The sequence below is a fragment of the Lampetra planeri genome, chromosome 2, assembly GCF_965212315.1.
Source record: "Lampetra planeri chromosome 2, kcLamPlan1.2.h2, whole genome shotgun sequence".
NCBI lineage: Eukaryota > Metazoa > Chordata > Hyperoartia > Petromyzontiformes > Petromyzontidae > Lampetra > Lampetra planeri.
The window spans coordinates 12,475,592-12,503,553 of record NC_136108.1 but is presented as its reverse complement, the minus strand read 5'-3'; the positions used below and the strand labels follow the sequence as shown (position 1 = coordinate 12,503,553).

Genomic DNA, 27,962 nt, shown 5'->3' with positions numbered 1-27,962 from the left:
GGCGTCGCTAATTGGGCTGAAAATATCACTGCACGTTGGTAATTGCGTGCTCGCCGCCCGTAAAACTGTGTGCTCTTTGCTTTACTTCTGCAGTGTTGAACCAAAAAAGGAAATGTTGACGACTGTTACAAATGCTTTGTTTGTTTCTTAAAAAAAAAGAATGTGCCTGTGTGAGCACAATGCATTAAATCATGAATCCTCCTGTATAGTGCAGCTCCATCAGTTTATTTATTCTCTATTGTGCGGCATAAGCATTGCCAAGCTCTGGTGTAGAGCGCACTCCAACGCAGAAGCACAAAACGCAACGTGGTAAGCACATGCGTCCGAGTTGTTACAATCGTGTTGAGAAGTTATTGAAGAGTAAGCACACACAGACATACATACACACACACAGCAAGATTAATGATGGAATTGTAATTGCTGGGCAATTAATGTTATTAAACTGCAAGAAAGAAGTCATAAGTAGGTCGTATGCATAGAGCAGCACAGTTTGACTTGAGCCTGCCAACAATGTCAGACACTGGCTATTAAACGATATTGGTAACAGTGTAACTGGGCTGGATGCTGAATCCTCTGAAAGTGGAAACACATGCTGTGATTAATGATCCGTTGATAGCCGTAAAAAAAAATTACATCATTTTTGGTGCCCGCCTCGTTAGATGTTGTAAAGTTCTGCTCGCTGAGTACAAAAAAAAGCATGCCACTGATTACCTGCTCGAGTTATAACGAAGGTCTTGTTCAGGTGTGTCTCTTGAAGTTTCACCTACTGCGTTGAGGTTAATTGCTGGAAATGTTCCTTTTAATTGGACATCTGGAACACTTTACTAAGGAAGGCGGTGTGAGCCGTTTATTTTCTAGTGGGTAGTGTTAATGTGTTGCTCGGTAAATAACGTTAGGTCTCTTTTGAAGAACACTGGAACGTTTATGCCTAAATCTTAAATCTGAATTCCCAACTGCCTGCGCTATGCATTTATTTAAAGATTTGGAGGAAATTATGATCCTTCAGTATTATACTTTTTCAAATGCTCATTTGAAAGAAAAAGGATATTATTAGGCTTGCTTTTGTAGCTACATGAAGGCACTGTACATAATTTTCTTCAAACCCATTCTTTACATTTTAAACAGAAACACCTTTGGAAATGCGAGACATGGTTTACTTGGCGTTGATCCCATTTTCAGTGATTTGCAGGTGTACACCCTGATGCTTGTGCTGTCAGTATTGAGATACCCATCTATAAACTAAACCTAGAAATGAATGGAAAATCCACCCAGGGTCAGTCATGTGCATCAAAAAAGAATGACAAAAGGAAGCTGGTAGAGTGACAATCGGCACCTGACTTGTACAACTGTTGGAATGGGTCTCTCCTTGTAGTTGGGGAATGTTGTTTGTGGGGCGGGGATGGGGGGGAGCGTGTTGACTCTGGCGGAGCGGGTGACGACGGAGTGCGATGTGGGTTTGTGCAGGAGTGGACATGCGCTGCTGGCCTTCCTCTTCTCGCGCCAAGACGGCAAGCTGAACCGACAGCAGACCATCGAGCTGGGCCACCACATTCTGAAGGCACGAATCTACAAGGTGAAATGTCAATGGGCATTCACCCACGTGCCACGTGCACACACAAAGACACAAGTTCCCTGTGTAGACGTGGCTCTTGGGGCAAGTGCTGTCCGTGAGCACATATTAAGACCGGCATGGGACGTGATGGGGTGGTGTGGCATGACCAGAACCACGCCCGACCCCCTTTGTCTCCCCAATTCTGATGTTTACACCCCCATGCCAGGTACTCATTTGAGTTCACCTCGGGGGATACCCAGGAAGTTTTTCCAAATTAATTAACGACGACATTTGATCCACACACTTCCTTTTTCTGGCTATGGCCACATGGCAGTTTGATGTGAAATTTCTTGTTTTTACCCCTCATCACACAGCAAGATTGTCTCGTTTACAAACATTATTTATACATGGCTGATATATGGATACATTTTGACTGATAAAGCTCCACCTTAAGACTTTGCGTGGCTGAATTAAATGTTAATGTATGACCACGTTTTGCTCAAACTGCATTGATCTGCATCAGGTAGTGAGCTCGAAAATAAAGTGCTGCAGTTGCCCACCACAAATTGTATTTTTTATCGATTTTGCTCTGGCATTCATCTTATTTATTATGTTAAACATCCCCGACAAACATCATCTGTGTGTCACCATCATAATCGGTGTCATCATTTGATGCTGGTCTGTGGCCAAGAAGCCTTGAACACGACAGCTCCAGGGGTGATATTTACACTTGGAGTTATCCCACCACCTGCGCAGCTGCTCAGCTTACCGCGCCTCTTCAATGCAGGCTTCCACATTTACGGTGCTCAAAGCAGAGCTATGGGAAGCTGTGATTAAGTGCAACACTTTGCATGAAAAGGATTCTTTGTAGATTTCCTTTTTTTTCTTTTCTTGAATGTTAGAATCAAAACACGAGCCTGGAAAGGCCATCCAGTTTAAATAAACCCCTGAGTCTGTTGGGATTGCTATCAGCCGTTAAGTTTGAGTTTTAAGAAAACGTAAATCTTGCTGACTTTCCGGTGTTCACGTTATTATTCTCTGGCAGCAGCTGGATAACCATCGGGTTCTATCCCATGCAGACCCATCGGCAGTCACATTCTCACACTGTGTGCAGCTGTGTGCAGCTGTGTGCATTGCACTCACAGACATTTGTTTCTATGCTTTGCGCAGGGCTTAAGCAAGCGGCTGGGCGTATCCTCATCAGTGCTGCAGGCGCTGTGGGTGGCGTTCAGCACGGACGGGCTCTCGACGGCACTTGCCTCTTTGCGCAATCTGTACACACCCAATGTGAAGGTAATAGCTGCCATTGCCATGTCATCAGGGCCCCTGAGTTCAGTTGACGATCATAGCAGCTGTCAAACGTTTTTTATTGTGACTACATTTGTTTACCAAACAAAGCTTCACTGAGTCACATAACTCTTTCTTTGGAGGATCCTGCCAATTTTTTGCAGTCGGGGATGATGTTTGCTGCATATAATAAGAATTTATTAAGTTGAGTCACTTGTGGCTAATTTGGCAAATTTGGACCGGGACTCCTGCACACGCTTGCAAATAACATCCCGGATCTTTAATGTCCACTGAAGTAGCTGACAAGTATTGTTCTGGTTAATTCAACTGCTTTATTAATTGGGGTGGTCGCTGGATTCGAACCATGCACCTGTGCAGCAAGCGGCAACTCGATTACACTGGGAGGTGTCACCAATCCATATGACGGGCGTGACTGGGGGCAGGGGAAGATGAGGTTGCATTTCAGTGAGATGTCTATGAAATTTAGGCATTTGTTTTGGTGATACTCGGTTGACAGTGGTACACAAACACAAATAACAAAAATGTGCCATGAAGAACGAACATTGCCCAAAAATGTAGGTTATTATATATTTTTCATTTTCAGGCGGTGTTGTTGACCAATGTTAGTTTTTTCATGATACCTGGAGATATATTTTATGGCTGTGTCTTTTTGAGAGGCTGCAGGAAGTTGAATGAACAAATATTGTCTTTTCAAAATGTTGCTGGTGTTGACAATATTGGTGAATTGATTTTTTTAAAAACCTATGTTTGTATATAGACCAATTCTATGTGTTTTTTGTGCAGAATGAGCAAAACGGGTTTCATTTTGAGAGATTCCCTTATTGAACCCAAGGTCAGACTTTTCAATGTCTTGGCATTTGGTAAATCAAAAAATATCTTTTATGAATGGGTTTTCAGTTGAACTCTAGAATCTCAGGTCAAAGGGCAATGCTTTATCTTACCAGATCTCTTGGCAGCAGGAAGTAGCTGTATAACCTGCTGCAGTTTGTACAGACTGCCTTGTTTTTTTATAAATAAAAAACATGGGTTCCATGGTAACATTACCAAACTGTCAGTTAGGTAGCTGACCGCTTTCCCCCTAAAGGATGCAATGGACTGACTGATCATTCATTGTGTGAAGACTTTTCCTATGTGCTTTGGGCTGTATCTCATAACTCGGTTCTTGCTGATATTTGTTCAGCAGGACTGCATTCTCTTCGTACAAAAGCAAGGTGCTTTAATACTCTTTGACGGCAAGTGTGCCGAGAAAAACATATTTTGTGGCTCCCCCATTCTTGGCCACAAACAAAGCGTGTTTGTAGTGGCCCTTAAGTGACTTCTGGTACTTGTGTTTTGCGTGCTGGTTTGATTTTCGTTGTACCCACCTCCGTACAGGTCAGTCGGCTGTTGATCCAGGCAGGCGCAGACGTGAACCACCGTACAGAGGCGCTGGGCAACGCACCCATCCTGTGCGTTTACTCGCACCTCGGTTATCAGGTGAGCAGCAGCGCCTGCAGAGGCGGCAACGTATGGCATCCCGCTTTGATCAGCTCTGCATTCATTCAGCTATTGTTGTTACCTCGCTCAATCCTACTTGGAGTGCGTACAATCTAATGATGTTATCTGCACTGAATCTCTGTTGTGCGTTATCACTGCCACAAGGGGATAGTTTTGCATTGTGTGTGTTGTATATAGAAGTGATTACAAACTAGAGTCGATGGGGAAGAAGGGAAGGCATTTAACTTCTGTGAGAGCCACTCTCTGATGGGCACTTGAGAGTTGACCAATAATCATTCTCGGCTTGCTATCAACCTCATGGACTCAAACGCACGCTCACGAGGAGGAAATATGAAGCTCAATTGATTTTATAATTCACTGTGTCTACCTGACATTAAAGTTCAGGTTCAATCACAAAACATTCCATGAATCTGTGAAGGATGTTCATTACTTCCAAATTTTTTTTTTTCTCCAATTAGTTGTTTTGGAAATGGATGGTAGTATTGAAAACCCTGCTTTGCAAATTGAGAGAGCCTGCAGGGAGCTTATGGATAATAAATGCACTGTAACTTCACATTAGTCTCATTTTATGTAAATGTCTCTGAATGCATTTACAAATATAATACAATCTTACGTTGGTATGAAAGCCTGAAGCCTTTATTTGTGCATGCATCCCCACTGCAAAAGAGGCATATCTACATTTTCAGCTTGGAATTAGGTATTGAGCGGCACACCGCTGCGGCACATGCGTGCCGGATGGAAACGTGGCCGGATAACGAGCCAAGCAATTTACTGTTCGTCTGTCGCAGGATATGGAGAGCGTTCTCCTGGAGATGGGCGCCGACCCCAACCTGGCCTCGGAGAGTGGAATGTCTGCGCTCTGTTACGCTGCTTCCAGCGGACACCTGGGCATCGTCAGAATGCTCACGAGGAAAGGAGCCAAGGTGAGGGGATGGCACATGCGCGCGCGTAATCGCGAACGGAACACTGCGCGGTCCGGGCTAGTTATCGTAGCGCATGATATACGGTCATGTGCATTGCCCTTGAATTTTCCTCGGTGAGATTTTATCGGGAATTCACGCCGTTTGTGTGATAAAACATTCATGAAACCTTGTGGCGGTATATATTGCATTGTGCATGGTTTGTGTTTACGTGTAACTTATGAGGACCTTTCACGCATTTGTTTGGATCGGTTCTTTTTAGAAACAAGGGCATCCTTTATTTGGAACGCTTTCCTCCTTTGCCGCAGTGGTAACAGTCGGCTTTTTTGGTTAATCACCGAACCACTTAAGAGCCCATTGAAATAGTGATCTGCAGTTAGTTAGAACTTGCAATTCATTGAAAATCGGCCAAATTTTAAAAATACTTGTAGACAATCAATGTATCACCCCAAATGTATTATCAGAAAAGTGGTTCATATCCATTCATGAATGACAGGTCCAATTAGTCTCTTTCACAAGAAAGCTGTGTGTTAAAATTAACACCAAAAAAAATAAAAATAAATGTGCTTGCAGACCACTACAGTTTAATATTGCATGAATGAAACAGCACAAATATAGTACAGCACAGTTTAATTTCGTGGACATGAAACGCTTCATTCCCCTTGTGATTAAATTAATTTATATTGTGGTCATTCCGTTAAATCAGGGGTCCCCAACCCCCGGCCCGCGGACCAGTACCGGTCCGTGGCCTGTTAGGAACCGGGCCGCACAGCAGGAGGTGAGCGGTGGGTGAGCGAGCGAAGCTTCATCATCTGTATTTACAGCCGCTCCCCATCACTCGCATTACTGTCTGAGCTCCGCCTCCTGTCAGATCAGCCGCGGCATTCGATTCTCATAGGAGTGCGAACCCTACTGTAAACTGCGCATGCGAGGGATGTAGGTTGTGCGCTCCTTATGAGAAGTCATAATCCGACACTTATTTTAGTCCGCTTGTGGCTTGCCCATTATTTGATTTACCTCTTCCGTCCGCGCCTCTTTCCCGCACTGCGCACTTGTCTCAGTCACAGTTTTGGTAAGCCCACAAGCTGCTAACCCCTAGCCAAAATGAGTAAAAAACAAATGTCACTGAAGAGCTTCTTTGAAAAAGGGGAGAGACCCAATGATGAACCCCCCCCCCACTCCCGGTCCGTGAAAAGATTGTCTTCCACGAAACCGGTCCCTGGTGCTAAAAAGGTTGGGGACAGCTGCGTTAAATGACAGTGTTTGTTGTGCCATTGCGTTGAAAATAGCGCCTCTAGTGGGTCCAGGGCTCACGTGAACCAACCACGTACAACGTACAGTAAGTAAAGCCTCGTTATTTCGGTATTTGATCATTCGTAATTGGGGATAATTCGGTACGGCTGTGCTTTTGGCATATATACAGTATTATTCATTCGCCATGAGCTGAATGTCTGTACCGAATGGTCCAATTTTGGCATACACGTGGAGCGATGCCACGCGCCATGACCAAACCAATGACTCAGTCTGGTGCGGCGCACATGGCGAGCGTTCGTGCAGACCCGTTGCTTTGGACTTTACCTTGTTTATGCACTTTGTGCAAGCCAACCCTCTCAGAAATGTCATCTACACCCACATCAAGAAGTAATAGAAAGGGACTGAAGTATAAATCCCTTAGTCTGATGCAGGTGTGTCAATGCGTATGGTGTGTGAAGAGTTTGGAACACAAATTTGGGAGAAAAAAATGGGGGCAGGAGGCACTGGGGAGTACCGTTGTATATAATTTGGAATATTGGATAATTCGGCTAGGCCATATGTGTCGAATTAACAAGGGTTTGCTGTATTCAAATTGAAGACAATCGATTCCCGCACACAGACGACTTGATAGACGTGTAGTGATCATAATATTTAATTATAATGTGTTCATTAATGATAAGATATTTTTAAGATAAATGTAAGAAATTGCAGTGACAAGTTGAGCTTCTGAATCGCGTCATCGTCATTGTAGGTCGACCACGTGGACCGAGCAGGGCAGTGCGCGCTGGTGCATGCTGGGCTCCGGGGACACCTGGACATCATGGTCCACCTGCTGCAGGCCGAGTGGACGCTCGCCGGACGCCAGCCGGGCCCCGTGCAACGATACCAGGCGGTGCAGCAGGCGCTCACCGCTACCGCTAGCAGTGGCCACGTGGAGGTGAGTACGCGTGCGTGCGTGCACGGGTGAAGGGATGGCCCCGTAGTTCGAGTCGGGTGATCTGAAGTGCCCTCTTCTGCGAGGGTTGCTCCAGTTGGGGGCTCGCTTAGAGCCAATTTCTCACCTCCCCGTGCACTTGGGGCACATTCTGTTTTAAATTAAAAGTGTATGCCAATCTGATGTGTTCCGGATGTGAAACGTTTGGTGAAAGTTTCTTGCTGGGGGAGGTCAATGTGCGGTTGACTTCAAATGAGAAGCATTGTCTCAAAATTGTCTTGGTGTGGATGATACAAGAAGACACCTTTTTTGAGTAAACTGAATGAAGTTATAAATAATTAGACATGTGTTATTTACATTTGACCCTGGGAAGAGAGTTGTCACCTTTTAAAGCTCGGGCTGGAGCATGGTTTCCTCAAGGAATATCTGTTTATAACACAGATGATTCATCGCAAATTTCCAAACCAAAGCCCTCTTATCATTTTCCCCATTGTAAGAAGAAAAATCATGACATGTTTTGAAGTTATCTTTCATATTATTCCAGGAACATAAAATTAAATCAAGAATTGCTTGGCAGCACAATCATATCATCACTCAAATACTGATAAGGCAGCACTTCCCTTTAGATTAATACCGTTTTTTATCTTTTTGTCAGCTTGTTAGATGCCGATTAAACAAAAAATAAATACTGCCGCAAACTTTTGGCAGCGTCAGCACTGGTGGAAGCCCGAGAGAGGCGCAGAAGTGATGAGTTTGGTGCCTCACAGCACTCGGACTGCGTTCTGAGTCTGACCACGAACACAGTTTACCTGGCAAGCACGTGCAGCATGCGGTGCAGCGTTGTTTTTGTTTGCCTTTGTCCCCAAAGGAAGGTCCGTGCCCAAATTTGAGGTCAGTGGAAGGACCTCTTATTATTCACTGGCTTGGAGAGATGAGCTTGGACGGTTGGCTCGTTTTCATTAGGGTGTGCAGCTTGAAAAAAATTCTCGGAAATTTGATCGCAATCGTTCACGTCTTTTTTTCCACGATATTGTAATGTTTTTAGCGAAAACACCGCATGTAATGAGCACTGTTTTTCCTTCTCTCTTGGCACAAATGTTTACATTAGGCTTTGAAGTTTCCTTCGCGCCCACAAGTGATGTTTTTTTCCTCCCATTTCCAATACCGTTTCCAGACGGGATTTCCTGTAGATTTCACATCTCATAAATAGACCATTGCAGTTTCTCTTCCCTCTGCAGTCGGTCACGGCAGAAAAATAATGCTCGGTAATAACGGCCGCTGCTGAATTTTGAGGGCGGTTCGAGAATCACATCCACGGTGTAAATGGGATGTGTCAAGTCACCGATCGACGTGTGTATGATTTCACTATTTCAGTGTTTATCACCAGCCCAAATGTTAAATTAAAAGTGTTAAATGCTATTTCCATACACATTTATTTTTACTCTGCCACCATTGATTTGAGGTGTATCCACTTCTCTAACAGTGATAGCCTAGACAGTTGCTTAGTGGCCTGTGGTCCATTTGAGGGTATAGCATTACGAGATTCGTGATCCGTGTACTCATCACTTTAGCTATATTCTCAGCTACAGGGTGACAGGCTATACAAGCAAAACAACACGTTATTACCACTTTGCATATTTGGGATGTGGCTTCTTAAATTTCAGTGCTCGTGACATGGCACAGAGTTCTGTGTTTACCAATCGTAAGGTGTGCGTGCAAAATGCAACGACCCCATATGTATTTGAATGGAGACGATGCAACAAAAAGATTGACTGCATAGGGTCTGAGAATTAATTCGTTTATCACGCATAGTGAGTGAAGGACCTTTGCTCAAAACGTGTGACCTCTTGCGATAGCATTCGCACAAACTGTTATTTCAGCCATACACCGTAGTCTCGAGTGATTTGTTTGATCCACGTATCACGGTGGGGGGGTGGGGGGGGGGTCAACCACAGGGGCGGCACCATTCTTTTGAGGGTCGCAGTTCTCACTTCAAACGTCAACCGCCAACTGAAGTCTGCAATTTTCTGGACTTTGCGTGTCAAGACGGGGCGATGTGTCCACAGTGTGACAGCCGTCTTCCCCGAACTAAGCCCAATCACTAGGAGACGGTTTCAGATGCAATGGTGACATTTTTGATGAAGTCGAACCACCAGATGCTGAGAAAGGGGTCTTTGGCATCGAATGTGGAAGGACTGCAGCCAATCCAAATCAGCTTGAAGCAATGTCCAGACCTCCGCATCATACAACAAAACTGACAAAACACAGCACTGGTGGACTCTCAATTTGGTCCACAGACTTAAAGACTTAAACGTTTCTGGGACCAAGTAAGAATTGAGTTTGATAAATCAACACCGGTGGTCTGTATAGAAGTGACTGAGTTTCAGGTACATGGCCACTTCTGGTCGCCCTTAAAGGTGTGCCCTCCCATGCTTGTGTTGAAGGTGTGCTCTGTCGGCTGCTGCTTCTGCTTCTGCTGCTGCTGTGTTGTCAGGTGGTGAGCTACCTGCTGGACATGCTGCCAGATTGGGACGTGGAAGATCTGGGCCGGCCCCACATTGACAGCTTTGACACCCTCTGGGGAGAGACAGGTGCGTCCCCTTGCCGTCGCCAGCCGCTAACACCGCACATCGTTGTCGACGAGAATGCTGGGTCATGTAGCACAGTGTGTGGACTGCAAACTCCTCGTAACAATATACTCGCTCAAATGAGCTTGATGCTAAGATCGTATCTGGTTACAGCTCAGCTTCTGAGCCAGTGGTGGAAATTCCACATTGCTATGACAGAGGCCCTTTTTTGCTACATAGGACAACCACTGCGGGCATCCCGCAGAATATTGGTACTATTTTATTGACTCCAATAGGATGATGGGCCAAGTTGACCCTTTTCCTGATCAGGATTTCTGATTTCCACATATTTTGAGCTCTCTAACAACAACACTGGTTACTAATTATTTTGGTTTCAACCCTTTTGTCAGTTTACTGCTGGATGAAGGCCTTTGCATGCCATATTGGTTGGTCATGGGGGGTTTTGACCATATCAAAATCTCATGGACTGTGATTATAAAGCTACAAGTAAGCAGCATTGCAGTCATAATTATGCAAGGAATGGGATTCATCTTTGAGCATCTCACTCATTGAAGAAGGACCAAGCGGTCAATATGGGTGCTGGCATGTAGATGCTGTCTGTTCCTTATTCCTTATCCGTTGTTTTTGTGAACCCGTGGGAACTGCTTGGATGACTGACCTATCATCTCCTTAGTCATTAACGGCTTTCCATCATGATGCAGATACGTATGGGATGTGTGAGTTTTTTGTTGTCATTTTGAGAAAATAAATCTTGTTGAATAAAAATGTGCGAAGGTCATTGCTGCTCTCAAAGCCATATAGCTTGGCTTTCTTAGCAGTAAATGTGTCAGCATCATGCCTTACAAGTGCATGTTGTGTGACCTTCCTTCTAGTGTTTCCGTAGACACGTGTGTAGAGTATCGCACCTGTGTGCAGCAGTGTGGACGATGGAGCTAACGTTACGTCCATTAGGCACTGTGGTGCTGTAAAAGGAAAGAGGAGCTGGATATAATTGTGGCAAGGTGACATCATAAAATACCTCAATGTGGATGGGGTGCAAGTTGCCCTGTGTAGCGCCCATTTTGTTTAGACTCCACCCTTTCGCATCAGACTGCAGTAGCAGTGTGCGTTCTGCGACACTCTCAGGTGAGATTACTCCGCTGCTTTACTTTCACGAGTATGCTCTTTGTGCTCGGCACTGCATTGTAAAAGGCTTTTTATCTGCCCAGCTGATGACAGCTGTTCTCATCCCATTACCCCCAAAGGCCAATTGCATAATGGGGTCAGGTTTGTATTGTGCCCCCTTGTAATACGATATCTGTGAGAATGGTGGCCCGAGTCAACACCTCAGTCTCTTCTGGTATAATTTTCGTGTAAAATCAATTTATATTTGTTATACAATATCTGTATTTCACAAAGGTTACTAGACTTGTTAGCATTTATAATTAATCACAAATTGGCTCTTTTGCCAAATAGTCCATTGGCATTCAAGAACTATCCCAAAGGCATATTGCCATTGGCATGGGAATGGCCAGCAAAATTAAAGCTCTCTTTTTGTTTAAACATAACGTGTTGCTGAGAAGACTGGCTGTAATGTGCGACTATCGCGATGTTGATCTTCTTACTCCGATTTATTGGAGTAACAAGAAAATTGGCTTCGGAAGAGCCGTGGATCTTGATCTCTATCAGCGCCAAGGGTGGAGTTTTGAGGAAGACTGCGGGTTTGGCCGCGTAAGCGCGATGCAGATGCAGGATGCCACACCAGCGTCGAGCAGCTGTAGCAAGCCAGCCCCCCGGAGTACGCGGCAAGAGGAGGCTTTGTGTGGGAATACCAATTTTTACTTTCTCGGGCAGACAGCGGCGAATCTAATTAGCAGAGAACTGCGGAAGGGTTTCACCGGCTCCTGCCGCAGCCGCCCGCAGGCATGTCACACGATAGACACCTGCAGTCAAGCAGGGATCACATCTTCATTCCTTCACACGGATCCTGGCCCGCAGCGATGCGTTGGGGCTCGTCTTATCTTCCGTTGCACATCCCGTAAGTGGCAGGGGACGTCTTTTAAGCGATCGGCATGGCGTTGGGCTGATCTTCCTTGTCCGCGTTGGGAAAAAATGGTTGGGAGAAATATCAAGCATTCCCTCGTGTAATCTTTTCATCTTGGAGAACACGATGAGAAAAGTAATAATAAGAAAATCATTGAAGGGAATAGCTGAGCTCGGATGTGGGTATGACATCTGTGAATCTGCTGCCATTGCTTTCACACTGTGAGTGACTTGGAGGTATACTATGATGTATGACTTGTTCAACCAGTAAAGCCACACCTCATCTTGTTTGTACCTTCCCTGGCAGTTATGCTTTAATAGTTAATGCTGCTGCCGGGAATGTGCTTTCCGTTCATAAAATCGTATAAACAATTCCATCTTATGCAATACAAACAGCTTGCAACTAGTATTTATTTCAACACATAATATAACCTGAATTTGTTTTTGCTTAGATTATGATAAGCTTAAGGGAAATACACACAAATTTACCCCTTTTGATTCGATAAATCGTCACATTACATTGTAGATTTGTATAATCTCAAATCTATATTTGTGTAATCTAAAATGTTTTGTTTATCGTGTGCCGTCTTGTTTATTCAGTCTCGTTTGATCCATTGGCCTCAATGTAACATTTTAATCAAAATTACGCATTGAAAATTATTGATTCTTACATAATTCAATGCATGTATTGTGAGTGCAAGAATTAAGCGTAGATTTCAGTCAATGGTTCCCAGAATTGTAACTTGTTTCATTAGGTCACCTCATAGGGCAGAGGCACAAATTGAGTGTTCAGCATTCATCTCCTGCTTAATCCTCCTCCCCAAGAGGACGATAACACAGGAATTCATGCACAATTGCTACATATTTGTTCTCAAAATAACTGTATTATTTACCATTGTTGTGTTTTTGCTCTTAAAATATCCCCACTTTTTGTGCTTTATGTTTGATGCAAATATAAATATCAAAATGCATTTCCGAAAGGTCGGTAAAAATCAGCTGCAGATGTGTGATTGCTTTACAATACATTCAGACCAAACTTAAGATCCCATCTCATACAATGATTTAGCGGATTTAAGTTTGCCGTGGCTTGCATACTATGGTGATTGTCACGTTCATTATGAAGCAACATCAGCTCAACACATCAATTCTTCTACACGTGGAGGTTGTTTAATTAATAGCTGGATCATTGTACTGTATACATATTCTATGGTTCTTTCGGTAAAGTCACGTAGATAGAAAAAATAATGATAAAAATAAAGTGATTAAAAATATCACGACGTTTCGATCGCAACACATGTGGTCATCATCAGCTCTGTTCCTGATGATGACCGCTTGTGTTGTGTTGCGATGGAAACGTCGTGATATTTTTAATCACTTTATTTTTGTATTATAATTTTTTCTATCTACGTAACTTTACCGAAAGAACCATAGAATATGAATTCCTGCAGTCACGAAAGTTTTAAGTGAAAATTTTACATTGTATACATTAGTAGTAACTTGAAATAAAAAAAATTCTCAACTTAAAGACACGGACTCGAAACTGCTTAGATTGCTTGCAAATTAAATCACAGCCACTCAAAATGACAGCGGCGATCTTTTAAAAAATGTGTAACAGAAACGATAAATGCAGTGCCAAAGTAAATGTTAAGCCGCACCAGATAGTAGGGATGGCATTGTTCATCCCTCTACCTTTTATTAGCTCTTGTAGAAAATGAAAGGTGGCAATGAACCTGAACAAAATGCTATTAGAGGGTAGCAAAGGTTGCAGATGCTCACAGAAGTGATGTGTGCTTTCCTCTTACGGGTCTGCTGGAGTTTATGGCATTTGCCAGGATAACGCGGGAAGTGATCCGTGGCTTGGCCGACTGATTAACTGCCGGTGCTGCTGTCACGGTGCAGCGGCTCCAGACATGAACTGCACCGACCCCGTTAACGTCCACGTGTATTTGAGACCTAAAATCTAAACGACCGATGGGCACAAATCTGTCCTGTCGGTCCATGCACTTTTAATTTGGACATTTAGTGTGCACTTGTCCATTTTACGTTGAATGGAATTTCCTCCCATTACATTTTATAAATCGTCATAAATGTCGTTACAGTGTAGCTCATTAAATTCATTTTATGGGATATTTCACGTAAATTCTTGGTCAGCGCGAAATGTGTGCTCAACGTAAGATAAGAGGGATGGTAAAGTGGAGGTTAGAGAAGCTAATGATTCTGTCAGCACTATGAATTTTACTATTTTTTTTTTATTACACATTGTCAAGAAAATAGCAGCGTTAGAGTTATTTAAATGTAATCTATAACAGCACATTAGTTTGACAAATGCATATTATTTTAACAAATTTATGCAAACTTATTTTGCTCACAGATGCCATTAAGTGACACATTTAACATTCGACGAGATTGAAAACCTGCCTCTACCCAGGAGTGTTTCTGGTTGCCGTACGGCAAAGCCGTCGTGACAAAGCGATCCCAGGGGGGAGCCCTTGCCCGCTTGCTGGGTATTAGCAAATGCTGACACTAATAGTCAGCCTTGGGTTGTAATCTTTGAACAACTCTGCATTTTTAGCTCTCCACCAAACCTGTCCCAATTGAGTTCAAGAGAACGTTTGTCACAGTTACACAAGGCTGTTAATAGGAGGCAGTCGGCACACATATCGTAATCCATTTGCTGAGCACCCTAACTGTCAGTTTCTTCACGCACAGGATTTATTGGTATCATATGAGTGTTGTGCTGTCTTCGGCAGAGAGAGGGGCTGTATGCCTGCCAGTAGAGTCTCAGATAATGGGTGAAACGTATCCACAGCAGGTACTGCTTCTAATGGTGCAATATGCAGTACTGTGATGCCAAGTCGTGTCTAAAGCCTTACCCAGATTCTATTAGTTGATTGTCATCCTGGGTACGGTGACTTGGATCACAACGTTGTATTTTTTTCCGCAAATGCGAGTTACAATTAGTAATCAGTATATATTATTAACAGGTTACGCGTAAGTAGCCGGTAAATGCCAATGTGAAAAAGGCCTCCATCGATCCCGGGTAGTAAATCTTGGATTTGTCGTTGAGTGCAGGTCCCAGCCAGCCAGCGCGCACACAGGCACGAGCACACGCACGCCAGACTATTACCAGAGTTGCAAGGATTTCCTTTACAGCTGGGAGCAGGCGTCTCCTGAACTTGGCCCGAGATTGCTTTTCTTATTTGTTATTCCGCTATCATTTGAGTTCACGGTGAATGGTGCAGATCTGATTTCATTAATCGGTTCAAATCAATAAATTTTATAAGGATTTGTCACTACAGCTGATGGATTATAGTTCTCTCTCTTCATAGGTGAAGAGGTGTCTTGGTCTGCTGGTATCCGTGTTTGTCTCAAATGAGCAGGCAATGGATAACGCCATTATCACAGATTCCTGTGCAAATGACTCAATTTCCTCGTGGTGGGGTGATCTTGCGGCTGGTTACACAAACACCTTAAGGGATTGTTCTCCCCAAGATTTAAATAAAGCTTTTTGTTTGAACTTTCTCGACTACTTAAGATTAAAAAGGCGAAAATGTAATTTGGGGCATTTGAAACCAGCCACCATAGGTCAACTACAGCTTATTGACCGCGGAGATTCCATAGTCACCATGATGATGACGGAATGCTCACAAGAGCAGTGCTCGGCCGCGGGGTTATCGGCACGGAATAGCTCGGCATTCCATCAAACTCCTTCTCAAGCTCACTAGCTGCCTGTTCAATAACGGCTGGCCCAACAGAGAGTTAATGAAAAGCGGATGATAGCAATAGATGATGATGATAATGATGATACCCATAAAGTCTTAGCAGACGTTACAAAAGTCACTCCTGATTTTCTCATCCGAGCTGGCTCACAACTCCTGCAAACTGTAACCACGGCCGTGGGAATGTGACTGCCCCACAAGTGACCTCACCTTGAGTGAGTTATATTTTAAGCTGCCGGATGTCTCCGTTGCCGTCTCCATGGCGATGCGGTGTCGTGTGAGGCTGTGCCCGTCGGTGATGGGTTTACTCGCTGCTGCCGAGCAAAATTAGCCGAGCATCTGTAACTTGATGCCCAAGAACAACAACAACAACATCGACAACATTCCTCAAACACCACCAGTCTTCAGGCCCATTCATGGACATAAATATTCCGTAGTGAGGAAGTGGTGTATAAATAAACTGATGTGTTTCTCACTTGTAATCTCATCCCTGCCAGAGAGATCGAGGCAGGACAGTACCCACGCACGCCTGAGAGGAAGCAGACCGTGAAAATCTTGGCTTGCAGGCAGGCTTGCCTGACCTTTTACATTACCCCAACCTAACACTGCCACTTGTCCATACGGAGGTATTTGCTGAAGTCTAGAGAATGAGCGTGACGGACGCATGCGGGTTTTAAGTGAGGTCTATCTGAACGTGTAACCACAAATGTAAAGTACCGCTTCGGCTCCTCGGGTGTCGTGCGCTTGCCACATCCACGTCTGCGTAGAGACCGCCTCAACTGCGGTCTTGACAATGTTGTAGCTCTTTGTTCAGGAAAGTGTATCGGCAATATAACTGGACAATTACCACGGGAATCCTATTCAGCTGCTATGAATGGATCCAGGATGATTCCTGCATGCCGGCCAGGACTCACAAGCCCTTCTTTCTCGGCTAAATGCCACAACAGGTTCTGCGCAGCCAGCTCTCCACTGTTTCATGGTTTCGCTGATCGTGAAAATATTAGTTTCTCAGAATGGAATCGTGGTTCCAGGCTACGGATCATGAGAATTTCCAAAATCATATTTACACTGCAGATCTGATTGAGTCACTATTAATGAATAGAGTACTGGCTACAAAACACCCGCATACCTTCCCTGTCTGTTTTTCTGGAATATGAGATTCTCAGAACAGGCGCTTTCTAAATGGGAAAATGTGCCGTGTGTCAGATGGGCCATGTGTCAACTGTTGGGGATGGTGGCATTCTTTTGAGGCCCTTTGCTTATGTGCTTGGGGTAAAATTATTAATTGTCTCGCCGATATTATGATTGGTCGCATTTCATTGCCCCAATTCTATTCAAGAGTCAATTATTTTCTTAACAATATATCGGTGAATGGGGTAGCCTCCAGCAGCTGCAGGTGTGACATGAACCCATTACATACAACATATACGAATCAAAATACATCGATTCTTACACACCTGACTTTGATTGTATGGTGAGCTTAATAATAGTGTTTTAATCGATGAATCGATGCATTGTTTCACCCTGGTATGTACACTGGCTGCTATTGTAGATGTGTGGCTTGAAGTCCATAGGCTCAAAGGAGAACGTGGGTAGCAGAGAAAATATATTGCATGTGTGGAGATTCTTTACCAAGGGATCCAAGTGACCTGCCTCTATTTTAGCTCGCACCACATAACACATTTTCCTTGGGCTATTAAAATTCATCGGGACATTTCCAGAATGTGGGGCAAATGGACCTTATTGAGCGCGCGATGAATGACGGAGGAATATAGGACGACTCCACCATCGCGCAAACCGATAGCGTTGGTGACCTAGAAAGAATTTATTGTACAGCACATGGTGTTAAAAAAAAACAGGGTGTTGGCATTTCATTTTAGAGCACGAGAGTTACTGCACTGCAAGGTTTTTTTGCAGACAGCCTGTGTTTCTCTCACGGATGAGTAAAATTTAAGCTTTTGACAAATAGTGTTGTGAGGGTAGTATTCGCATTTTGATGCGAGTGATACAATTCCATGAAGTGAAAAATTACGTTTGGTACTGAGACCCCGTTCAATAATGGAAATAAGGAGTGTGCCGACTTGGGGCAGGCTGTACCAGGAGCCGCCTTGCAGACAGGAAACCGGCATGAGCCTGCTAGCAATTATCTCTCCGAGATAGCCGCCACTCTTTCCTCGCTGGAAAAACTCAGCTGACATTTCAGCACTGCAAGGCTTGCAATGTAAACTACCTCGTGCTCCCTCCCTGATAACCCGACAGGCAGCTCAGTAGGGGTTATTGGAATATAAACATATCATGTTTTACTTTGCGCTGTTTTTCTAAGAGGCGACGTGTTGGTTTTGGTGTGGTCGCTTTCTTTGTTGGCCTCGTGTTTTTCATTTGACGCGGACACCTCCGCTCTTGTTCAGGACCCGATTTTGGGCAAATGCGGCCAGCGGCTGCGATTCCCCGCCTCTCGGGGGCAGCGCCGCCCATTCGTATTCACGTTGCGTCTCCAGCGCGTCTCGGCTGTGACCTCTGGACACCGCGAGGCCGGATGCCTGAGAGCCTTATTGTCAAAATCTGTCGGAGCCTGCGTGGGCTGCAAAAGGAGTTTAATTTGCCGGGAATGGTGTAAGGTCACGCAGAGCCAGAGATATTGCTATTGGTGTAAACCAATAACCTGCGGGTGACACTTACGTAGTCAAATTGTAATGAAACTGCCTGCAGGGTGATTTATTTGGAAACGAGGCAATATAAATCCTCGTTTGTTGTGATTTAATGGCACAGCATATCTGGCGTATAAATAATGTCTCTCTAAAGTGGATTACACAGTTTAGTAATAAAAAGTTGCTAAAATAATCTGCGTAAACACATTAAAATAACTAAGTACATAATTGCGTCACTACAATTCTGTCTGTTTCCGTAACTTCCTTGGGCCGAAAGTAAATTTTGTGTTTCCTTGCCTTGATACCTCTCTGGGAGTTCTATCCCATGACAGTCCATATGACGAGCTGATAAGCACTTAAAAGGGTGAAATGCATCAGCCTTCTTTGGTTCCTAATGTATTGTTAAAGTACTGTCTAAAATATCAAGCCAACATTGTCAGCATGTGAAACTCACCTTTTGTATCTACATGCCTTGTCAGTCACAGTAGGTCGGTTTTACATACTTCACCACGCTGCCTGGTGGTGGGTTCGTGATAACCCTTAAAACTGATATTATGGATATACTTTCGTAATAAAAACACAATGCTGAGCTGACGATTGGGTTGTTGCGAGTCCTCTGCTCTAAGATCAATGCGACTTCTCACAGCTCTGACGGCGGCGGCGACCCAGGGCCGGCTCGAGATCTGCCGGCTGCTGCTGGAGTGGGGAGCGAATGCCTCTCAGGCCAGCAGGCAGGGTGTCGTCCCTGTGTTTGGTGCCGTCCGCAAGGGACACTGGCAGGTAGGAGCCACGCTCATCTTCCAAAGCCACAGCCGGTGTGTGATGCCGTGGGTCAATGGATGATGTGAACAGAAAACGTCGTTTTGTCAATCTGTTGTTGGATGAGGACCTCTCCACGCCCATGCGGCTTTTGAGGATTCATATTGGTCGGTGTGGTTTGGTGATGGCAGGGAGCGTAGAAAGGGCAATACCACATTGGATTTTACTGCACTGAGTGAGCAGCAGAGGGCTGCCCACAACCTTTTTGGTCGCCCATCCACGCAATATCCAGGCTCAAAATTTGCTGAGCTTCTGAGATCTGACAAGATCAGATGCACTCTGGGTTCATTTGGTCATAGACGCATAATATGCACGCGGCACGTAAAGATGCATTGATTTTTCTCATCGATTCTTACACTTGTGACGCATATCTAATTGTGCGTGCAAGTATATTATTTATGACTTAGTGTAATGGAGCAAAGTGTACCAACAAGATGCGAAAAAAAGAAGAGAATATACCAACGAGTCAAATAGAATTGCTTTTTGAGTATAATTGTTACTATTCATGGAATCCCTAGCAGGCGACTCATTACTCACCTAATATGCACTTAAGCAATTTTTGTGCCAGACGTAAATTTGCCCTACAGTAGCCACGCCAAGAGGTCGGGTATCCCGTTTAGCTCAGCACAGTGGTTTCTTTAGCCAGAAGGCAGCGAATGAAGGGGGTGGTGCTTAATGAGTGAAGTTATGATTGAGTAATTACCGGTAGTTTTCTATTTAACCAAATTTGGCTCATACCGGCAGCATTTAATGCTGCTCTGTAAATTATATCACAAGGTCTTTCACGTTATTTGCTTATCGTTTCCTGTTTTGAATATATTCCGTGGGTGGCTATTCAATCATTAACACCTTGCAGTCTTCTGCTTTGGTAGGCTATGATTTGTCGTGATTTGATATTTATAAAATACTGTAATTCGACTTGCTATACCCATGCCTGTATGTGCATAATGTAAAAAAACAATTGTCATTGGCACTGTGCATTAAACTGTTATTTAGTAGGCTTTATAATTACCAGCTTCTGCAGAGTTTGAGAATAATGTCAAACCTTACCAATGTACGATACTGGTTAACCATTCATAACAATCCATCAAAAGACATTGTCCTTGTATAATATTCCATCAGCAACATCGTTTAGTCGTCACAATTCATTCGCAAAGATTATTGCATTCTACCAATTCTACCAGGTATTGTAATCTTGCATGGGTAGACCACCACTGAACGTCTAACACCTGACAACACGACAAGTGTTGGGTGTGAACGATCAATCTGCTGAGTCGGTGCCGAGTATTTAAGCGAGAGCTTCCCATGGCCGCAGGTGGTGGAGCTGTTGCTGAGTCACGGCGTGGACGTGAACGTGACGGACAGGCAGGGCCGCACGCCGCTCATGGTGTCCTCTTCTGAGGGCCACCTGCAGACCGCCGCGTTCCTGCACTCCCAGGGTGAGCGCGGATCCTCAGACCAAGACAAGCGGCAACTTTTACGGATGAACAGGCAGCTCTGCTTGTTACTGAAGCGATATCTGATGCGCAGAGTTCACTTCCAAGGCTGCATGAATACAGTTGTGGATCTCGGGGATTTTGTGATTGTGAGATCTGTATGTTAAACTGCGCAAAATATATTCTATGGTTCTTTCGATAATGTCACGTAGATAGAAAAAATAACAATAAAATAATAAAAATAAAGTGAGGTGCAATGCTTTGATTGGTGTAGACCTACTGCCAGTGTCGGAGACCTCTCCTACATTAATATTAGCTGCCCCGCCTATCTCTAAACATTTATAAACAGCTTGCCCTCAGAGGCTAACCTCCATGTTCCTGATGACGACCGCTTGTGTTGCGATCGAAACGTCGTGATATTTTTATTTGCTTTATTTTTTATTATTTTATTGAAAAATTTTCTATCTACGCAACTTTACCGAAAGAACCATAGAATGCGCACAACGTGTTCTTCCTGCGTTTCTATCTGTCCCATTGTCTGTGTGCTTTATTGGTTGTCTCTATTTTTTCTACGTCTATACTTTTTTCTGTCTTTTCTTACCAGTCTGTCTTTTTTTGGTCTGTTTGACTCAATTTTCTGTGTTCATCTTTTTGCCTGCCTGTATTCCTGCCTGCCCTCTTCTTTCTCTCTGTATATTTTGTCTGTCAGTCTGTCAATAACCCTCCTCCTTTCCTCCTCCTTCATTACCTCTGTCTTTTATTCCTCTCACCCTGTCTCTATGACACCTGCTGTAAGGGGACCCTGTGTACGTGAATAATTTTCATCGTAGTACACCACTAACAGTACCTGCATGCCGTTCCTGCTCCTCTGCCTTGCCCCCACACGAGGCACGGGTGGTAGCTTAATGACGTCTCACATCATCCCCCACACCACTAACTTCCCCCGCCACTCCGACACTATATTTAAACGTGCACAGTTTGTACGTGTTATCCGCACACATTCCAAATATGCTCGTGCAGCTTTCCCAAAGGTATGCAAATTAAAGGTGATGATTTTACCACCCAATGTTTTATTTTATTTTGATTGGATTACACAAAAAGTAGTGTCAAGCTAGATATATTTTATCTAGTTTGCATCGAGCTCCCATGATGTCCATCGGTTTAGTCTCCCCCGTGATACTCCAGCTGACTGCGTGAATGCCTGGTGCCTTCTATGTTGCGACCTGCTAACCACCGCGCATGGCATGTCCCTCCAGGGGCCTCGGTGGCAGCTGTGGACCGCGAGGGCCTGTCGGCTCTGAGCTGGGCGTGCCTCAAGGGGCGGCTTCCCGTCGTGCGATTCCTGCTGGAGAACGGCGCTGCCATCGAGCATGCGGACAAGAGCGGACGCACACCCCTAGACCTGGCCGCCTTCTACGGCGACGAGAACGTGGTTCGTTTTCTCCGCCGGCCTTGGCGTGCGATGACTCGCATAGCAAACGCTGATCATCCCGATCAACTCCTTAGTGCCGTGAGGAACGATTGCTGCGGAATGGCGCACGCTGTGGTTGAGGCAAAACACTCAATATAGAGCTGCCCAGACATCCCAATCAACACCCTCATGGAAAAAAACACTACCGCCGGATACTTATTTGACACACTGGATAAATAATGTTTTTTTCACTTTAACATGAATTGCTGTGGGGAATTTCACTCGTATGCTTAAAATAATATTTAATTATCAATGCTGTACTGAAAAAGTATGGAATTTATTGTTTCTTCATGTTTTAAATTACTGATGCCTTTAATATTTAACCACTTGTAACATTGGGAGTATATAAATGTCATCTAGCAGGTATCTAGGATATGAGGAATTGTTTTTAATGTTAGAGATTTTCTTCTGAGTTTTGTGTAAAGCTTCTGTGTTTTTAAGACTAGCCAAATTTACATCAACCCCAAAACACGTTTGTTGCCCTGTGGTGTGGGGTATCGGTGGCTGCAGTGATGCATTTCCACACCCACAAATAAGATGACATCGTGACGTAAATAAAACCACCAACAAGATATCACGTGTACAAATCATCAGGAAAGCATGTCTCTGACCGGAAGTGTTATTAATTGTGAACGATCTGTCCCCTCGTGGCGTAGATCGACTGCCTCATTGAGCATGGGGCATCAATCGACCACACGGACAACAGTGGCATGAGCCCGCTGGATCGCGCCATCGGCTGCCGCAACTCCTCTGTGGTGGTGGCTCTACTCAGGAAGGGGGCTCGCCTAGGTACGTACATTCCACACTCCCACATTTAACAAACGTCACGGGTGCACGGCCATAGTCCATTACTCTTGAGGTGGGAAAGGTGGAGCACCACCGATATTATCACATTCACGAGGCGCTGAACTGTAGGAGGGTGACCAGGATGTGGCAGTGCAACAAATAGGTTTATGACCTCTTTTTATCATGATTTTCCAGTGTTATTTTGCTCCTACTCGTGCGTTTTCTCCAGGCTCACCCGTTACAAAAATGGATGTGGCCCAACAGTCCAATACTTACCTTGAATAGAAAACATAGTATTGAGACTTGAGTGAGTCTTTCCTCCTGGAATAAAAGACTTGTTTATTTTTATTTAAATTTTTTCCACATTTTCTAAACTCAAATTTGTATGCCACGAGAGCATTGGAATGGCATGGCAGTAAGTATTTACTGGCAGCCATAAAGCAGGTACTGGGTGACTGACAATATTTGTAACGCAACTAACTTCAACCACACACATGCCTCACGACTGCAGTGATGGAAATATGCAAATAAACACCTCAAGAACCAAGGATCATTTGATTTGCGAGGGAGAGTTTTGATTTTATTGAGTCATGCTGGTGTTGTGGGTATCTGCCGTTTTCAAAAAAGAAACCTCAATGCACAGCAGTGGAAATATTATGGAAAAAACACCTCTAAATCTCAGTTAATTTTTACAGCAGCAAATCTAACTGGATGAGTTACCATTGCTGCATAATATATATATACATTTAACCCACACTGTTTCTAACTATTTATCTTGATTCTTTTCTTTTTTCTTCCTATTCATCTGTCCTCGTTGTTGTTGTGTGCATCAGGCTACAAAACCTCTCCTGATGAGCAATCAGGTAGCTTTGTCAGCCAGGTGATCTCCTCCTCGCCATGATGCACCCCTCTCCTGCGTTCCTCTTTCATTTTTTTTTTACTTTTTTTCTTTCTTTTCCTTTATTTCTGATTTGATTTAAATCATATAACTTTTGTTAAAAAGCCTTTTTTGTATGTATGTATGTGCATGCATTTTTTTTCATTGCAACAACTACATTGCCATACCTATTTTTATTATTTGTTTGCTTTTGTTTATTTACGTTTCATTGGTTGGTGTCGCCTTGGAATCAATCCGATTGCTTGGCAGGGCCAGCCGCTTGGGCTATGGCCACATCCAAAGCGGACGTTCTCATCGTGCTGCTCAACAAGCTCATCGAGGAAGGAAACTCTCTGTACAAGGTGAGGGCCACCGGGGGATGCTCTGCTTTCCCCCCTTTCAGGCTCTTAGCCCGTGGTGGTCTCTAGCGAACGGGGCACGCACCATGTCTCTTAAGCACCTATAAGGCCCTGTTTGCGAAACCGGGAAAGTGGGCTTGGCCCAGATTCCAATGGCAGCCTCACTGAGGCAAAGCTAGCTCCTATCGGGCCGTGTAGCTCACTTGTAATAGGTCACTTGGCTCGCTTTCCTAAGGAAGGCAGCGGGCCTTCACCTGGGCCAACATTAGAACCACTCATGATATCACAGGGTCAATAGAGGAGAGATGTGCGGTCAATTAGGACTTGCGACGATTTCAAGACCCATGTAGTTATACCTACCATAATCACCCAGGAATGTCTGTCCTTAACGCTCGTGACGTCACTCCACATCGAACAGCCCCCCTCACTAATAATCATGAGCAGGTGACATCACTCCACGTGAAGCACCCTCCCCCCTCATTAATAATCATGAGCAGGTGACGTCACTCCACATCGAACAGCCCCCCTCATTAATAATCATTAAAAGGTGACATCCTCCAAATGGATACCCCCCCCCATTAATAATAATTAGTGGGTGACGTTACTCCACATGGGGGGGTGGCGAGGCGCCTCCTCCCTCCTCGTCGGCGTCAACTCACAACCCTCACTACAAAGGCAGAACCCTCACGTCACGTGATCTCCGTAACGCTATTGAGACATCAAAGTAAAAAGGACGTCATGATGAACAAGGGTTTATAACCTTAAAATTAAATAGGTCTGTGCCACCGCGCCCTTAAAAATTGCACACGCGTTGATGCAATGAATATCACGTCGCGGTCTGCTTTTCGCTTGGACGGGCAAAAGACTAGTTTTAAAGATCAAACACAATAGCATTGTTTTTCTTTTTAAAGGACATTTTTGTAGACAGCAGATGGCTGTTATGTGTGAGGGACAAAACATTTAACTAATAAACATCTGCACAAAAAAACTGACACAAATCCAGTCTTGTTTTGTCAGACTAGGTCACTGGGTGTTAGCCTTTAAGAGGATAAACACACAGTGTGTGCAGTTTTCTTTTAGGTTTTTTTTACTGTTTTTCTTTTAATTACATTTGGCACTGTGTGTTGTGGTGTTCGTGGCCCCTCTGTCGAGACAGATTGGCAGGTGATTAATGTGTGGAGGAGAACACTGTGGGTGGTGAGGACGTGTCACGTGTGAAAATACACCGGCGCAATATTTTTATGCCAATTTCAGTTTTTCTAGCCAGAATTTTTTTTTTCGGAGGGGAGGATTATTTTTTTTTAAATGATCCCATGGTACATTTTATGGCGAGCAGCATGTGCTGACGAGCAGGATGTGGGCTGGCAGCTCTGAACAGTCCGCATGTTCGCCCCGTGCGTCGTTTACGCAACAGAAAGGACGAATGAAGGAGGCTGCCCAGCGCTACCAGTACGCCTTGAAGAAGCTGCCACGGGAGGCTCTCAGTGAGGACCAGCAGAACTTTACCGACCTGAAAGTGACGGTCTACCTGAACCTCTCGCGCTGCCGGCGCAAGATGAACGTGAGTGCCATTGCGAGATGGCGTGATCATGGGTGATCACGTGGGCTGTGTAACAAAACGTGCACCAACGAATACCGACATGTCGAAATCGAGCATTGTATAGAATACCAAGATGCACGTTTGAGAACGATCAAAGCCAAAAGTAACGTAAAGTAGGGAGTCGGCGAAGATGAAATGTTTGCTTGCCGATTAGCTTAAAACTCTTGATTGTAGGTAGAATGAAGGGGGCTTTGTCGTGATCTTTAAAGTTGGTTCACACTGTATGAATTCTCCGACACAGGTCTCCGGTTCTAAATGTGCATTTGTTATATGCTGCAGCACAGGAGACGTCGGTTTTTAAGTGTGAAGTTTTCCCCATTGTGCACACTGACTTTGGCTTTAGCAAGCAATATCTGAATGATTCCAAGAACATAGCTGGGTGAGGAGAGTTCTTATGTCTCAAGCAGTTTTTTTATGCTGTTGTAGGGTTTGAACATTATCAGGAGGGATGCTGTTCCAGAAGTTTAATTACCCACATATGTAAACTTTAGAGGTATAACAAGTTACCTGTTTTGCTCATCTAGTGGCCCTCATGGATGGCATGAACCCCTGACATAAAACATACAAATATGAAAAACAGTGATTCTTACACTCGTGACGTGATGCATGTATCTCGTGAGCTTAAGAATACGACATGAAGTGACACAATGTCACAACACTACTGTCTGGTGCGTGGCCCTGTGTGAAACAAATCCAATTAAGCACAGCATTCGTTTTTTCATTTTACCGAGATCCATGAGCAGGTGTTGCCGGGTGATTATGATTGCAGTGTCTGCTTGAGGGTTCTTTTGTCTTGATTTCACATCTCGAAATAATTTTTTTGGTAGGATTTTGGAATCGCTGAGGAATTTGCCACCAAGGCCCTGGAGTTGAAGCCGGACTCGTTTGAGGCGTTCTACGCTCGTGCTCGGGCCAAGCGCAGCAGCAGGTGAGGCCTCGTGGTGGCGTTTAGCAGTGTCCTTCAGCTCTTAGTCCGTGAGTTTAGACCAGATTTATTAGTTAAGACCAGATATATTTCACTTGTTGGTATCACCTGAGATGGCATCGCTGTAGTGGTTCCAGCTTTTTTGTGGCCAATAACAGTGGATTATGTGAGAACAAATAATTCACTCTTATTAGCCGTAAAAACACATCGTTACCACTTCATTTTGCCACCTTAGATGTGGTACCAATTTCTGCTCTCGCCCATGGACTGTCTCACAACATCGACTGCCTCCTGCTGTGCTCTCTGGGTTATAAGATGCACATTTCCCTCCTGTATTTTGAAGCACACATTAGTGCTGCATATTATTAGCTGATAGGGGTGCATGTATGCGACAGATTTGTATACCTTATTGCAGAGGTGTGGACTCGAGTCATGTGACTTGGACTCGAGTCAGACTCGAGTCATGAATTTGATGACTTGCGACTCGACTTGGACTTGCAGAACAATGACTTTGTCCCACCTATGAGATGTGGACTCGAGTCATGTGACTTGGACTCGAGTCAGACTCGAGTCATGAATTTGATGACTTGCGACTCGACTTGGACTTGCATAACAATGACTTTGTCCCACCTCTGCCTTATTGACACGGGGCACAGGTTTTGGGTGCGTCTCACTTTGCAGTGTGTCTTATAATCTGGAGAGTGTAGGGTTATCTGCAAGTGGGTTTCTCTGCTATGTAGCAGTGAAGAGAAGTTGTGCTGTTGGCCACACCATATTAGAAGATGGTTTATAGGGGTGTCATTATTAACACCGCTCCTTGGACCCAGCAATTAGATACATTTTTATGATCCATGGTTTCCATTCGCGTGAAGGATTTCTTCTTTGTTTGACATCATGGTGAATGTAGTGGCCTCACGTCGCTGCCAGATCATATTAACCATTTACATGCAATATACAATATAAAAACACATATAATTACATGAATAATTCAAGGCGTCAATAATTTATCTTGAAAATTAATCGATGCATTGTTAGACCCCTAGCGGTGTACAAACACCCCACAAAGCTACTGATGAAGAGGAGCTTGTAGCAATGCTAATCCAGCCGCCACCAAAAATAAAGGGGTCAAAGCAGGAATGTGAGATATGTGGTCATGTGACCATTAGCAACCAAATGGAAGACTGCTCCCTGGCCACCATGTTCAGTCTGCTTTTCAGATCTCTGGGATTACATTACATTTCCTAACC

The 27,962-nt window shown here is 44.3% G+C and overlaps 1 protein-coding gene across 4 annotated transcripts in view; it reads left to right on the top strand.

Moving 5' to 3' along the window:
- The window catches only part of LOC144728293 (protein TANC1-like), a 113,514-nt gene that overhangs the window by 80,193 nt on the left and 5,359 nt on the right, over positions 1–27,962 (top strand). For all 4 annotated transcript variants that reach the window (XM_078607631.1, XM_078607621.1, XM_078607612.1 and 1 more), the window contains 13 exons: positions 1,465–1,573; positions 2,723–2,845; positions 4,235–4,336; positions 5,146–5,280; positions 7,283–7,468; positions 9,960–10,056; positions 19,089–19,222; positions 20,577–20,700; positions 21,954–22,129; positions 22,825–22,957; positions 24,102–24,193; positions 25,605–25,751; positions 26,618–26,718. In XM_078607631.1, coding sequence (XP_078463757.1) covers positions 1,465–1,573; positions 2,723–2,845; positions 4,235–4,336; positions 5,146–5,280; positions 7,283–7,468; positions 9,960–10,056; positions 19,089–19,222; positions 20,577–20,700; positions 21,954–22,129; positions 22,825–22,957; positions 24,102–24,193; positions 25,605–25,751; positions 26,618–26,718 — 1,659 coding nt within the window. The remainder of the gene's footprint in view (positions 1–1,464; positions 1,574–2,722; positions 2,846–4,234; positions 4,337–5,145; positions 5,281–7,282; positions 7,469–9,959; positions 10,057–19,088; positions 19,223–20,576; positions 20,701–21,953; positions 22,130–22,824; positions 22,958–24,101; positions 24,194–25,604; positions 25,752–26,617; positions 26,719–27,962) is intronic.